Below are 15,680 nucleotides of genomic sequence, written 5' to 3' on the forward strand. Positions count from 1 at the left end.
AACTAATCAGAATGATTCAAATATAAGGCTCACAGAAAACCTTTCTTTGTCAAAGTCCCAACAGTAATATTCTTCAAAGGTGTATGTTCCATCACATCATAGTAGGCTACCCAAATTCCAGTGCCTTTACTAAAAAAGATACCTGAATTATTACTTACCGGTCCTAAAATAATTCATAATTGAGTCTCTAGTAATTCCTGGAACCTTGCAGGTAGAAAATAGCATTCGGAATTGATTCATATCTAGAGGAGTATTTCCAACTTTATGAACAGGCACTTTTTCTCTATTAAAAAAAAAAGATTTTGACCAAGAAGTCATTATAAAATTTAAAAACTAGCCACAACTGAAGTATTCATCCCCAAATAAGTAAATTAAGCTTCTCAACATTTTGCTACCTGAGACTTCAGGTAAGCCTGTTACTAAATTCACACATGTCCTTACTTTCTTAATAGCTGCCAGTAGTTCAAGTTATGCCAAAGAATTATACTTCCTCTTTCCAACTGAGTCCCTTCCTTTGGAGGCCAGTAGTGTTCAAAATGAGCTGCAGGACCCGCAAAGTTGACATTCAATTGTGATGGTATACGAACATCCAGATAGGCAACATTCAGCCACCACTCTTCCAGCTAAAAGAAATTGAGAACATCACCTTAATGTTCTTCATAATACATGAATGTGTCACTACTGGGAATTTTAAAAAGCAAGCTACATTTGTTCTTTAATTAATCTTCAACATTTAAAAACATGTTTTTTGGCTGGCTGAGGTGACTCACACCTATAATCCCAGCACTTTGGGAGGCCAAGGCAACATAGAGAGACCCTGTCTCTACCAAAAAAAAAAAAAAAAAAAAAAAATTAATTAGCTGGGCCTGCATGTAGTCTTAGCTACTCAAGAGGCTGAGGTAGGAGGATCACCTGAGCCCAGGAATTCAAGGGTGCAGTGAGCTACGATTTACCGCTGCACTCCAGCCTTGGTGACAGAGAAAGACCCTGTCTCAAAAATAAATAAATAAAAACATGTTTTCTTGTTTTAAATCATCATACATATTGAGAAATGTTATTGTGATAATTTCTTTTCAGTAGGGAGCTATAGGATCTTAGGTATTATTTGGTTTAACTACACTATCAAAAACAAGTAGCAAGAAAGCACCAAAAGATACCTTCAGACATATCATTGTATTGTAGTCACAAGTATGCAACAAAGTACATAGGTGTTTCTTCAGAGTAGTTGGGGCATAATACATAATCAATAAATCCTTACCTAATCATAACAGTTATTAAGGTATTAACAATTTTCCTTTTCCAAACAGAAACTGAAATACTAAATCAGAAATATAAAAACTGGCTGGGCATAGTGGCTCACACCTGTAATTCCAGCACTTTGGGAGGCGGAGGCGGGCAGATCACTTGAGGCCAGGAATTTAAGAGCAGCCTGGCCAACATGGCAAAACCCCATCTCTACAAAAAATAAAAAAATCAGTTGGGTGTGGTGGTGCGCACCTGTAATTCCAGCTACATAGGAGGCTGAGGCACGAGAATAGCTTGAACCCGGGAGGCAGAGATTGCAGTGAGCCGAGATTGCACCACTGCACTTAAGCCTAGGCAACAGAGCGAGACTCTGTCTCCAAAAAATAAATAAACAAAAGAAAGAAAGAAATAAAAGAAATAAATAAGAATTTTCAGTAGGCTTCAAATTAATTTAGATTTTTCACAAACACTGTTTTCTATGTATCCCTCTTTCACAATATGCAATTGAATTCCATGCATAAGTAAGTACATCTTATCAAATTACCTAGAGTATTTTTTGAAGAAAGTGATGTTATAAACTATAATTAGTAATTCAGAAAGACACATAAACAAAAAAGATACAGATAAAACAACAACTTCTTTACCTTTGCCCCACTTTAATTAAAATAACTCAAGGCTCAAAATTGAGAACAAAGGAATCCGGAAGTGTGAAATTTTATTATTCCATCACAGATATCAATGGTTCATCAAAAAAAAAAATCAGCTTGCTTTTTATTTCTAAAACTAAATGATAGGTACAATAATTATTTCTAGACCAAGGCAATGGTTTTTAATTATAAAACCTTATCCTCTGATTCATAATAGAGAAGTACAGAAATAGTTGAGCTGAATAAGTTTGTGGAAAATTATTGAGACCTTCAATAAATATTATACTAGCTTCTTCCTCAATTTATCTAACTGAAATATACAATATACATAACCATTCTCCACTCTGATTTTTAATGATTCCCTTTCTCCATTGTACTACTAAAATATTTCTATGCCACCTATGTGACATGTCCATTTTAGAGTTTCAGATTTTTCCAGCTAGTCACCTGGACAAAATGTTTTTCTTAAGCATAGTCTACAGATCACCTGCAGCCAAACCACATAAAGTGATTGTTAAAATAAGAATCTCTGGGCCTCATTCCAGACATGTGAATCAGAATCACTTATCCCAGCAAATCTGCATTTTAACAAGTTCCCGAATCCACCCACTGAAAACTCCCAAAGTTAAGTGATTTATTCCTTCTCTTGGATTATGAAAATGACAATAATAAACTGTAAAAATTTTTACAGCAATAATTTAAAAATAAAAACTATGCACTTTTTATTTATCATTCTTTAAACATCATCAATTATTCAATTGTAACAACAAATACCCAATTTCTTTTTCCTTTTGCCCTTTCAAGTAATTTCTGGTGCAATTTTTCTCCAATCCCACTTTGAAATTTTTGAACTATTTCTTCAGTTTTCCTATATTCTTCTTCATTTGCAAATGGTTTCACTAGAAAGGAAAAATACATATTAAGCTATTTAGACCAAGTACCACCAACTCACCTCTATTATTACTAACTTACATAAATCTTAAGACTTGGATATGTAAAACACAGTACTATAATAAATATCAGGGCAGAACAATAAAATTAAGAGTTGACAACATGAAAGTGGCAGAAAAGAAACAAATAAAAGATTTGGAAATCCTTGCTTGAGAGAGTGGGATTAGCAAGTTGGGAGGGAGCCAGGGAGATGGGGCAAAGGACTACATTTTTCATCACAAGCCTATTTACACTATTTGGCTTTTCAAACTGTGGAAAAATTAACATAAAGAGAGAAAAAAAACTTTGGATATTTTAAGGACATGATTGGCTCGAAAAACATGAGTTTGAACTGCACAGGTCCATTTATACCTAATAAAATGAGTGTGCTTGCCTCTCCTGTCCCTACTTCCACCTCCTCTACCACTTCTGAGACAACAAGACCAGTCCCTCCTCTTCCTCCACATACTCAACATGAAAACCATCAGGATGAAAACTTTTATGATGATCCACTTCTACTTAATGGATAATAAATATACTTTTCTCTTCCTTATCATTTTTAATAACATTTGCTTTAACTTAATACAGAAAATAATACATATAACATAAAAATATTGGTTAATCAACTGTTTATGTTATTGGTAAGGCTTCTGGCCAATAGTAGGCTATTGGCAGTTCAGTACTTGAGGAGTCAAAAGTTGTACTTGGATTTTCTAATACACATGGGTCAGCACCGCCAGCCCTGCATTGTTCAAGAGTCACCTATACTTTATTGCAAGTCTAGATGAAGAAGCAATTAAACCTTCAACTTCTAACAGTGTTGTTAAGGAAGCAGGAGCTTAGGAGAGCCAGAGTAATGCCATTTTAATTTCAGCTCCATCTGCAGACTAACAAGGTACAATTCCTCGCTGGTCATGACCCACATTCAGAAGATATTTACAGTTGAGTGAACAGCCTATAGATATCTACAAGGACACACTCCTAAACAGCAGAAAGTCCAGGTGTCCCAATACCCACAACAATACATGTTTTCAAGATAATTACAGTTATGCTTGGATGTATTCACACACTAAAATGTCAAGGATAGTTTTATTTAAATCAATAGAATAATAAATTGTGTCATGTTGTCTGTTCACCCTCATGTAGACGTAGCTTAGTTTAGTCTTTACATAGATAAGGGCTAAGAAACACTTAAAATAAGTATGGTGCATTCCTTTGCTTGCCCTCTGAGGATGCCCTACTCCACAATGGAGTAGCTTTCAATCAGCTGTCTCTTCTCACTGCCCTCTGCAACTCACCTTGAATTCCTTCCCGTGTGAGATCCAAGCACCCTCTTAGGGTCTGGATCAAGACCCCTTATGTGGTAACATCTTCTAGTGACTACAAAGGGACATTAGGACGAGATCCCATGCTGAGGAAATTCAGCTGGCACAGCACTAATTGGCCACCTCTGATAAGTGGGGTCTGTCTTGGCATCCTATCAAGGATAGTATTTCTAGCCCAATGGGGTTAGAGTCTGAAGGGTATAATATTTGGGTTAGAGTCCCAGACCAATAGGGTGAGAGTCCCTGGAGTATAATAAAAATTAAAGTAGCCTTGCAAGATGTATGCCAATATATGCTTTGGACTAATCCACTTTGTCCCCTTTGCCAGATATGGGAAAGCTACAGTTCTCATCATTTCCCAGATTGTTGCCTTTGCTTTACTGCAGCCTTACAGTGGCCCCTATGACCAGCCCAGAGGTTACTGCATTCGCTTTCCACACTTGCCTTTTGTCCATCACCTTTTCGTTTGCTTTGTCATGTCTCAGGATAGCATGGGAAACCTGAAGACTTACAAGATTTGTTCTTGATATATATATATTTTGAGATACAGTCTCGCTCTGTTGCCCAGAATGGAGTGCAATGGTGCAATCTTGGCTCACAGCAACCTCTGCCTCCCAGGTTCAGGCGATTCTCCTGCCTCAGCCTCCCAAGTAGCTAGAATTACAGGCACCCACCACCACGCCTAGCTAATTTTTGTATTTTTAGTAGAGACGGGGTTTCACCATGTTGGCCAGGCTGGTCTCGAACTCCTGACCTCAGGTGATCTGCCCGCTTTGGCCTCCCAAAGTACTGGGATTACAGATGTTAGCAACTGTGTCCAGCCTGTTCTTGCTATATCATAACCATTGCAGGACTTAGTTGCTTTTACACCCCACGTTAAAATAGGCAGAAATCTTTATCTGCTTGCCCCTGTGGAGTCCCATTCTCTTGTCTGAAGTTTCAGCCTGTTAGCATTCAGGTGGTTACTTTTGCCCTGCAGCTATGAAATTAAATTGAGTCTTCTAAAGCTCTCTATTTTTCTCTTCTTTTCTGCCTGATTTGAATCTGTTATTATTAGACTACTAGTATTGAAATAAAACTTGCTGTTTAGGTTACTTGGAGATTTTGTTTTTCTTCTACAGTTCAACCAGAACTGTAAAAGAAATATACATGTTAGAAATTCATCTGAAACTGAAAAACAAAATGTGAAAAGGCAAAACAAACAAACAAACAAAAACAAAAACAAAACCCCTTAAACTTCCATGAAGACTACTTTACCCAAAATTTTGATCCATGGCTTTCCTGGAGTGACTCACTGGATGTCTGGGTCATTTCCAATTAAGAAATGTTTATAATATGGGAAACATGTTTCTAAAATTTTGGCAGCTTGGGCAACATGGTGAAACCCCATCTCTATAAAAGATACAAAAATTAGCAGGGCATGGTGGCACCTGCCTGCAGTCCCAGCTACTCGGGAAGCTAAGGTTGGAGGATCACCTGAGCCTGGAGGTCAAGGCTGCAGTGACCCGTGACTGCACCACTGTACTCCAGCCTGGGTGACAGTGAGAACTCATCTCAGAAAAATAAAATAAAGTAAAATAAAATTGTGGAATGATTTTATCTATAAAATGCTAACATCTGACAAACAATTCTAGGTTTCTTGCTTCCTAAGTTTTTGGATTCATATATAGGTGAGTGCTCTTTGTTGTCTCTTCCTTCCCTTTGTTGTCCCTTTTCCTTTTTGCAATATAGTTTGCAATATACTCAGCCTTCTAAGTCCCAGGAGATACAGGAATACTCATATTCCCCAGGTTGAGGTTAGAGGCCCCACCCAGAGTTGGATAACCTATTTGAGTCTCAAAGTTGTATTTGCCAGTACCTACTGTTTCTTAATCGGCTGTATATTTGCTGTCTGTGCCTCTCTAGTGACAGATGTCGCCCTGTGCTTGCATGCCCTGAAGTTTAAACCTATTATTTTTTCTGGTTTTGATGATTGTCATTCTCTGGGTTATTTAATTCAGCATCTCTCAATTGAGGGAAGCGAACATTCTCCCAGTTGAAAAATCATAATAATTTTATATAATTTAGAGCTAATTTAAAATTTACCTATGCAAGAAGGTAAAAAGGAACAAGTAGGGAGAGAGAAATGTGAAGAAAGTTGTGAATATAAAAATGTATTTTTGGCCAGGCCCAGTGGCTCATGTCTGCAATACCAGCATGTTGGGAGGCTAAGGCAGGTAGATCACTTGAGGCCAGAAGTTCAAGACCAGCCTGGGCAAGATGGCAAAGCTCCATTTCTACAAAAAATACAAAAATTAGCCTGGTGTGGTAGTACATGTCTATAATCCCAGCTACTTGGGAGGCTGAGGTGGGAGGATCACTTGAGCCCAGAATGTCAAGGCTGCAATGAGCCATGAATTTGCCACTGCACTCTAGCCTGGGCAAGCAAGTGAGGCCCTGTCTCAAAAAAAGTAATAATAACGTATTTTCGGTAAGAAAGGTTATACAGAAGAGAATACTTTTGCATGAAAAAGAATCTTGTATGGTAAATTTTTGTCCTAAAGTAAAATGACTGATTAGGAAAGAAAGAAGTTAAGAACAAGTCAGAAAGTCCAAGCATGTCATAGACGGTTTGTGTAAGTCATGATAAGATTTGTGAAGGGGAATTCATGAAAGGAATTTTGTATGTGATTAAATTGGTTACAGTGAAAAGAAAATCATTTATAAATAAGTCTTTCTAAATTTTGGTCCCTGATGTTAAAACAAGATTTTCTTAAGGTATTAATCTGCTCTTAATAAAATTACAAGAAATTTTACTTTTACTTTTATAAACTGTTTCTTTTAAAAAGTCTCAGAATCATATCCCAAAAGTTCAACTTTTACTGTGTCTCACTGCTTATTGCTTTTTTGAGGTCTGAGAGAATTCTTTCCTTCAGCTTTGTCATCAGCTTTTTTTTTCCCTCCAGTTCTAATTTTACTGTTGTTATGACCTAATGCTAAAATATTTTATCTTGAAGGTCTAGAAAAGCAATGTTTACCTCTAGTATAACTTGATTCTGTACTTTTGGCTTTTTAAAATATATCTAAATTTTCAATGTAATCAAAAAACTAATGCTGTTCCTAAGAGTGAGGTAATCCTATGCTATACTAATAATGTTGAACATACTCTTCCTGGGTCCAGTTAAATTCAAGCACTTTTTTCATCAGGTTTGATGTCCAGGTTATCTAAATGGGCTTCCCATAAGGAGAAGTAGTCACACTGCAGAATTTTTTTTTGCCTTTTTGGTAACTGTCTTAAGAAACAAGATTTTATAATTCCTATGCTGTCTTTATTAGTTTTTTTGTTGCTGAAACAACTAAGATTTAAAAGGGTTAAAGTTTTTACATCATGTAGCCTTCTGTATTGTTTCTAAAGCATTTTCATTATCACTTTGGCTAAATGAGTAACTATTATTTTACAATGACCTCTGCTTCTGTTTTGATCAAGTGTTTTCAGCCTTTTAACATGTTTAATAAACATCCTCAAAATCAAAATCCTAAATTAAGTCTCTGACTTAGTCTTACTGCTGGATTTATAAAAGCTATAAAAATTAATTACTACAAGACTGTAGAATCTTTTTACAGCTTTTAGTCAGACCATGAACTCCATTATCACCATAATATAGTTTGGATGTCCCCTCCAAATCTCATGTTGAGATGCAACACCCAGTGTTGGAGGTGGGGCCTGGTGGGAGGTGGCTGGATCATGGGAGCAGAACCCTAATGAATGGCTTGGGCTGTCTCCTTGGTGACAAGTGAGCCCTCAGTCTGATTTCACACCATATCTGGTTGTTTAAAAGTGTGTGGCAACTCTTCCTCCCTGTCACTCTCTCTTTCTTGCTCCTGTTTTCACCATGTGAAGTGCCTGCTCCTGCTTCACCTCCTGCCATGATTGTAAGGTTCCCAAGGACTTTCCAGAAGCAGATGCCAGCACTATGCTTCCTGTACGCCCTGCAGAACTGAGAGCCAATTAAACCTCTTTTTTGAAAATAAATTACCCAGTCTTAGGTATTTCTTTATATCAATGCAAAAATGGCTTAACACATACTACTTCCAGCCTGATAATTACATATACTAGAAAAAAATCAGTTAAAGGGCCAGGCGTAGTGGCTTACACCTGTAATCCCAGCACTTTGGGAGGCAGGGGCAGGTGGATCACTTGAGGTCAGGAGTTTGAGACTAGCCTGGCCAACTTGGTAAAACCCCATCTCTACTAAAACTACAAAAAGTTAGCTGGGCATGGCGGTGCATGACTGTAATCCCAGCTACTCAGGATGCTAAATTGGGAGAATTGCTTAAGCCCAGGGGACGGAGGTTGCAGTGAGCCAAGATTGCACCAGTGCACTCCAGCCTGGGTGGCAGAACGAGACCGTGTTTCAAAAAAAAATAAAAAGAAAAGAAAAAAAAATCCGTTAAAGGACTCCCTCTAGTTCCTTAAAAGGGTCCTTATCAAGTGCTATTAACTAATCCTTGTGCCTTAAGTTACAGGGCTTTGACTTCTGGGTACATATAGCTCATCTAAAGAAGCTACTGACTCCTGCCAGTATCTGATAGCAAGCTGAAACTAATCAAAGCCTTGTCTTTAGACCTGGACAGTCAAAGTAAACTGTTTTCATGAGACCTACAGACAGAGACATAGAGACAGACCTGTATTCAAAACATTAAAATTCATTTAATAATTTTGCGTATATCTGAATATAATTTTTCTATGCCTTGATATTAAATAATTTAAGTATTTGGCTACCTATGGGCTTCCTTTCCTGTCATTCTCAAAACTAGGTGGGGCTTATGACATTTTTGTTTAAACTATTAATTCCTTATGTTTTGTTTTCCTCCATAATTTGAAACTATTTAGTCCTTCTAGGTCCAGAGACTACCACATGAGATTGTAAGGGCTTGTTGTGGGGAATAAAATCAATTCAGGCCCTCCAAATCAAGATCAGGCAAACTGCCTCTAAAGCTGAGCAAAATGCTTGTATTTTATATGGCTAACTGCTACAAGTCAAGATTAAAATAGCTTAATGGATAGAATTTATAAATAAGTAAATTTTGTAACCTTGCCATTTGGCTTTTGGCTCTTATGTTGCTTAAAAGGGGTTTTAAGGTTAATGAGTGCCTGCCCACCTCCATTCCCATCTGGCCTAGAATGCTGAATTGGCCATAAGTCTTTTGTTTAAGCCCCTTGGCCATAGAGGTCCCACCAAGAGACATGATGGACCCAGGGCAGGTAGCACACCACCCTGACATCGATATTGGACAAAATAAGAGCTTGGCCATTGATGGCATACCTTGACAAAAAAAGGGGGGACTATAAACTAAAATAAGTAAATTTTTAAAAGTTCTAAGCCCTTTCCCAACAAAATGGACCCTCTTGGCCAAAGGGCATCTAAAACACCTGAAAAACTAGTTCGGGCCATAAAGGGAAGCAGGGAGACTGGACATGCTTTGCTACATCTTTCGTCTTCTTGGAATTCAGTCATAACTGACTAGCTTAGCATTAAAATAGAAATCATAAGATTGACAAAACAGACTCTTTATGGCAATAAAACACCAAATTATAAATAGGATCTAAGATCATGTTAGGCAAGGGTTAAGTCTCCATCGCAGGGTTAAACAGTCATATGTTACATGCATGTTTGTTCAATATTCATGTGTTAGAACCACATCCATAAATATTCATAACTCTGCTGTTCAACCAGGAGACTTAGTCGTATTAAAGACTTGGAAAGAAGGACCTCCTACAGACCACTTTCTCCAAAGTGGAAAGGACCCTATCAAGTGCTTCTAAGTACCTCTAGTGGAGTTAAACTTAAGGGAGTACACACTTGGGTACATTCATCCAAAATTAAACCTGTCTCTCGTAAAGTCCCAGAGGCATTCAACGTGGCGACCACTGTTCCAGCATACTCTTGTGAGCCAATAAAGAATCCTGTGGCTTCTCTTCAAAAAAAGAATCCATCCAGTAGATAAGCACTACTCTCAAAATGAAATTACTGGTTTTAATATTAAACTTGATCTATTATAATATTGGAGCTAATTTGTTTACAGAATGGGCACAAACTATGGCCTCCTTTATAAACCAGAAAAACTGTTGGGTATGCAGTGAATTACCTCTTTCATCACCCTCAGGCTTACCTTGGCATATCCAATAGGCTAATTTAAGCCACCTCAATGAATGGTTTATAATAGATAAATACTTTCCTTTTCTAATGTATCAAAAAGACACCAGCCACTATCCTTCCTTTCCTCTACTGAAACAAACAAACAAAAAAACACCTTTTTCAATTATTCTGCAGACAACTAAATAACATCCCCACTTTAGGCTATACCATTTTTGATGGGTTTAGTTGATTAATGGCTACCCAAACTCAGGTGACAGGTAAAGCACTCTTATGCCTTGAGAGACATGACACCGGCCACTTCCAGGCTGAAACCTACAACGTGGGGTGGTTGCCACCCAACAATGCAATCAGACTCTGGTCTTAACTAAACAAATGTGGACAAAATGGCAAAATAAATCTCTAAGATTGGGTGCCCATCCTTCACCTTGGGGATGATTATGGGCACATGGGTCTCACAATTGGCTATACCTATCTTACAACTGGACTGGACAATGTACTAGGGATCACTACCTTGTATGACATATCGCTATACATCTAAATTCCTTCCTCACCAACTGAAAACCAGTCAAGGCCCATCATAGATGATGACAAAACAGGTTTCTTTGTGGTTTTATCCTATGGCTATATTCTCTCCTCAAGCAGCAGTTACATATATTGAATCACAAATAAAGGCCCTAGCAAAACATGCTGGTGCAGCTTTCAATGACACTCATCAGGCTATCACCCTCCTGACAGAAGAAACTTCCCAAATAAAACCAGTGGCCTTGCAAAACCATACGGCCTTATATATTTTTTAACTGCAGCCAAGGAAGGAACTTGTGCCTTGAACAAAACTGAATATTATATTATGTTCCTGATTACTTCCATAATCCATCCCAGGACATGAGTTCTCTGGAAACTTGTATTTTCGCAATGGATTCCCTGTCTTATGACCCTATAACAGCAGGGTTTCATGAGCTCTCCAGCACTTGGAAAGCATTTCTTTTCAGTATGCTGGGTATTATGACATTCATTATTATTAGTTATTGTGCTTTTTATTTCTGTTGTGCTTATTGTATAGGGCTGCAAGATAAAATAGCTTAGCAGCTATTTCACCTGTCTATTTACTAACCTAGTATATTAACTTTCTAGAAACAACTGGGACATCATGCAAGCAAGGAGCTCCCTGACTCCCTGAAGAGGCTCACTGCACACTATTATGAGAAGACCCTGTTCCAACAATCAACATCCACTGCCTCCCAGAAGGAGTTATAAAAGGACAACCTTCACCCTTATTTCCCCTTAAGGTTAAGGGTTCTCTCATAAGTAGAGGGGGAAATCTTGGGGAAGCAGGAGCCCAGGAGAGCCAGAGTAACACCATTTTAAATTCAGCTCCATCTTGAGACTAGCAAGGCACCTTCCTTGTCAGTCATGACCCAGTCATAAGATAGTTACAGTTGAGGAAACAACCTAAAGATACTCACAATGACACACTCCTACAACAATGGAAAGTCCAGATGTCTCAATACCCATAACAACATATGTTTTCGAGATAATTAATGTTATTCTTTGACATATTCATGCACTAAAATGTCAAGGATTGTTTTCTTTAAATCAATAGAATAATAAATTTTGTCATGCTGTCTGCTCAACCTCACATAGACACAGCTTAGTCTTTACATAGATTAGACCCCTATGTAAGAAAAACTTAAAGACCATCTGCTTGCTTTCTGAGGATGCCCTACTCTATAATGGAGAAGCTTTCAATAAACTTTCAATAAGCTTTCAATATACTAAAAGATTATTAACATACCTGATTCAAGGTATTTTTTTAATGATTCTTTGAGTGAAGGAACAGGGAGTGATGGAAGAGAATCCTGGTACTGAAATGTTCGTTCTTCAGTTGATTTAGCCAATTGATTTTCCATGATAAAATCACAGTAGGAAAACTAAAGAAAAGAGAGACAGCCCTCACAACTTCAATCTCATAGATAGTCTTATGTATCCTAGGTACAATTCAAAATTCACTAAACCAGTATTTAGGGACCACAGCATATCTAGGACTTGGTACCAGTTATTATGAAATTTATAAATCTGTCAGATAGAGAAAACCAACTTAAAAAGAATGTGTAGACTCAAAGTGCTAGAAGTAAAGAATGATCAATGAGACTGGTATAATTAGTTACCATTTATTGAACACCTAGCATTTGCCAGGTAATCCAGTTTGCATTACAGAAAATATGTGTTAGCTCCCTAACTTTTACGATATCTCTGAAAGGTGGCATTGTTTGCCATTTTACATATGAATATACCAAAACTCAGAAATGTAGTAACTTACCTAAGGTCAAACGCAGGACTCAAACCCAGATCTCTTAAGACTACAATCTTTCCCCTATACAAAACAACATGATAGAAGGTGAGGGAACGTGCAGTAAATCTTAGTGGATAGATAATATTTGATGTATATAAAAGGATTATGCATTGACACAGAAAACACTGGGGTGCAAAGTACAAAGAGGTGTGGAAGTGTCCAACTGTAGAATTAAAGATTATTATAGAATACATAAACCATATGACAAGCTGCTTTAATTGTACAGGTGGTATGAGGCCGACACAGAATGGTCTCAAGTGTTCCAAAGCAATCCTGAACATATTGACACATGTATTCATTGTTATCAAAGAAATCTAACCCAAAATGTGAATAAGGTGTACAAATGCTAAATAAAAAATGAGATTTATCAAAGCCTTTGTAAATTATCATATATTAATTATATTAAATAATGTAATATATTAAATATAATTATATATTAAAATAGCAACTGAGAAATCAAAGAATGTTCATATTGAATTCAAATTTCCTACTCTTTCAAAAACTACTTTTGAAAACTGATAGCAACGCTAAACAAAATATTCCACTCATATAAGGTTACAGAATTGAACACTATCAAAAACATGGAGACAGCAGAGACTGTTTTCTGCTAATACCTTTTTTCCTCTGCTTTAACAGAATCCTGAGTTTCAGCCATGCATACAGTCCCCAGTTACATCTTTCCCACCCTCTCTTGAAGCTCAGTGTGGCTTTGTGATGACCTTGTGTGTGTCACTTCCAGGTCACGCTCCCAAAAAGGAATAATGCATGTGTTCTTCCTGCACTTTCCCTCCTTTTCACTACCTGCTAGGTAGTGACGAACTAAACAGCACTGTGGCCCATACATGGAAGTCATGTATGGAGGATGTCAGAATCTCCCTACTAGTCCTGGACTCCTACCTCTAGCTGTATGGAAAAAAAAAAAAAAAAAAAAACTTCTATTTTATTCACACCATTGTATTTTGGGCTTTCTTTTTTAGTGAGAAGAGCTTAGCCTGTACCACTAATACAAAGAGATAATTTGAAAATGAGAAATAATAATTAACTCAAAGTTCTTTAGCTTCTCGCTGTCTATTGACTTTGGCTGCACACCATTTTGACCATCCATAAACATGGGTTTGGACCTAATGGAAATGTAGATCTGGATCCAAGTATAGACTCTGCCACTTTCTAGCCAAGTGCCCCTAGGGCAACTAACTTTAGGTGAATTTCCTTATCTTAGAGTGGTTAATCATACAATTCAATAAAGTCAGAATTTGTTTTCAATGCCTGTGAAAGCACATTATAAAAACAAAATAATCCTGCCTGAAACCACCATATTGTGGTAGGCACAATTACTATGAATGACCCCCAAGATTCCACCCCTACTAATACCCAGAACCTACAAATATGGTGAGATCATTACTCCTGTGACTGTGATATTCTCTACAGAACTGACCTTAAAATAGGGAAATTATCCAAGTGGAACTAATCTAATCACTTGAGTCCATAAGAGCAGAGAGCTTTCTCTGGCCAGTGGCAGACAAGTAAGACTGCTTTAATGCTTGAGAAGGATTTGTGGTGTCTTTGAAGATGCAGATGGCCTTAAAGAACTGAAAGAGGCTCACGCTGACATACAGTAAGTATATGGAGATGTCAGTGTGAATTTTGTCAACAACCTGAAATAGCCTAGAGTTGTATTCTCCCCTAGAGCCTCCAGAAAAGAACTCACATCTACAGAAATCTTGGTTTCTGTTTTGTGAAATTCTAAGCCAAGAACTCAGCTAAGCCCACCCAAACTTCACATCTACATAAGCTATGAGATAATACATTTGTGTTGTTTTAATTGTTGCATTTGTGGTAATTGGTTAAAGCAACAATAGAAGACTAGTACACCCATACAGAGAAGATAAGCAATTCTGTTTACCTCTGTGCCACTTAATAGACTCTAGAAAACTGGAAGCAAGAGTATCAGTTTCATATCCACTATAGTGCTTAACCCACCAACCGGTACACATTAAAAATATAAATTACCGGATTCTTTCTTGAAGAGTTTTCTTGAATTCTCAACCACAAAGATTAGATTACACAATATAGTTCCAATAGCACTAAGAAAATGATTATGCTAGATTTTTTAGAATGGACTTTCTGGGGGCAATGAAATATGAATTCACCGAAAGTGGAAAAGAACCATGAACAATAAGTGAAGGAATTGTCACATACCAGTACACCAAGAAGATGAACTGCTTAAGACTGCCAGGAGCCTGCTGCAACAATTGTTTTGGGATCACAGGGAACTAAACTAAGTTGGTGACTGTGGGAAGAGAGAAACAAGCTTAACAAACATTTAAGAGGGAAAAAGAAATGAACAAGCCAGTGAAAGAAGGTAGAATGCAGACAATCTAAGAGCTGGGAGTTCCCAAGACAAACTTTTTGTGAATCGCTGCAAACACACGCAAATAGTCCACCTGCTAGAGAGCAGGAGTAAATGATTATACAATTAATTAGGTTTCAGACAGTACACCTTCCATTAGACCTTTTCAGTGGCCGGGTAACAGGTTCGTCCAGAGTGGTAAAGGGTGGAAGCAAGAGCAGAGGGCAATGAGAGCTCGGAGGCTCCTCCCACCAACCCAAGGGCAACTCCGTACTCCAGAGGCCATCCAAGTGAGAGAAATCCAAGCACCACAACAGAGCAGCCCCGCGACCCAACCTTGGGGGTACCCCTCAGACCCCAGCGGGCGAGATGCTTGATGACACTACTCCCCCGCCAAATCCAGGCACCTTTGCGGTTCTGCACGACTTAACTCTGTTCTGCACGACTTAACTTTCCCCTGCCCCCAAGTTGAAGGATTAGGGAAGGGAGGGAGTGCTGCTTCAGAGGGCCTCTCCGTCCTCACCGCCGGCGCCTCGCCGCCTCTGCCGCAGCCTCAGCCTACAGCAGCGCCGGCTCGCTCCCCCTTGGGCCTCAAAGATGCGGGAATTGGACGGAAAGCTGCTAGGGTACCGCCCCTCATTCGCCGGGGAACAGGACTGGACAGAAAGTCGCGAGGGTCCCGCCCCGCACTTA

General features: G+C 38.3%; 1 protein-coding gene across 3 annotated transcripts in view; it reads right to left on the reverse strand.

Moving 5' to 3' along the window:
- Nucleotides 1-15,615, reverse strand: part of CROT (carnitine O-octanoyltransferase) — a 55,736-nt gene extending 40,121 nt beyond the window's left edge. Inside the window, exons 1-7 of one of the 3 annotated variants that reach the window (XM_038004568.2) lie at nt 15,511-15,615; nt 14,837-14,927; nt 12,605-12,658; nt 12,080-12,215; nt 2,667-2,791; nt 442-623; nt 159-283 (exon numbers count right to left, since the gene is read on the reverse strand). In XM_038004568.2, coding sequence (XP_037860496.1) covers nt 159-283; nt 442-623; nt 2,667-2,791; nt 12,080-12,194 — 547 coding nt within the window. In that variant the 5' untranslated portion in view covers nt 12,195-12,215; nt 12,605-12,658; nt 14,837-14,927; nt 15,511-15,615. Of the gene's footprint in view, nt 1-158; nt 284-441; nt 624-1,497; nt 1,756-2,666; nt 2,792-12,079; nt 12,216-12,604; nt 12,659-14,836; nt 14,928-15,394 lie in introns of those variants that run through there. The other 2 variants (XM_007982309.3, XM_038004569.2) reach the window with 2 other exon arrangements.
- Nucleotides 15,616-15,680: the final 65 nt, after the last annotated feature.

This window comes from Chlorocebus sabaeus, chromosome 21 (assembly GCF_047675955.1).
Source record: "Chlorocebus sabaeus isolate Y175 chromosome 21, mChlSab1.0.hap1, whole genome shotgun sequence".
Lineage (NCBI taxonomy): Eukaryota > Metazoa > Chordata > Mammalia > Primates > Cercopithecidae > Chlorocebus > Chlorocebus sabaeus.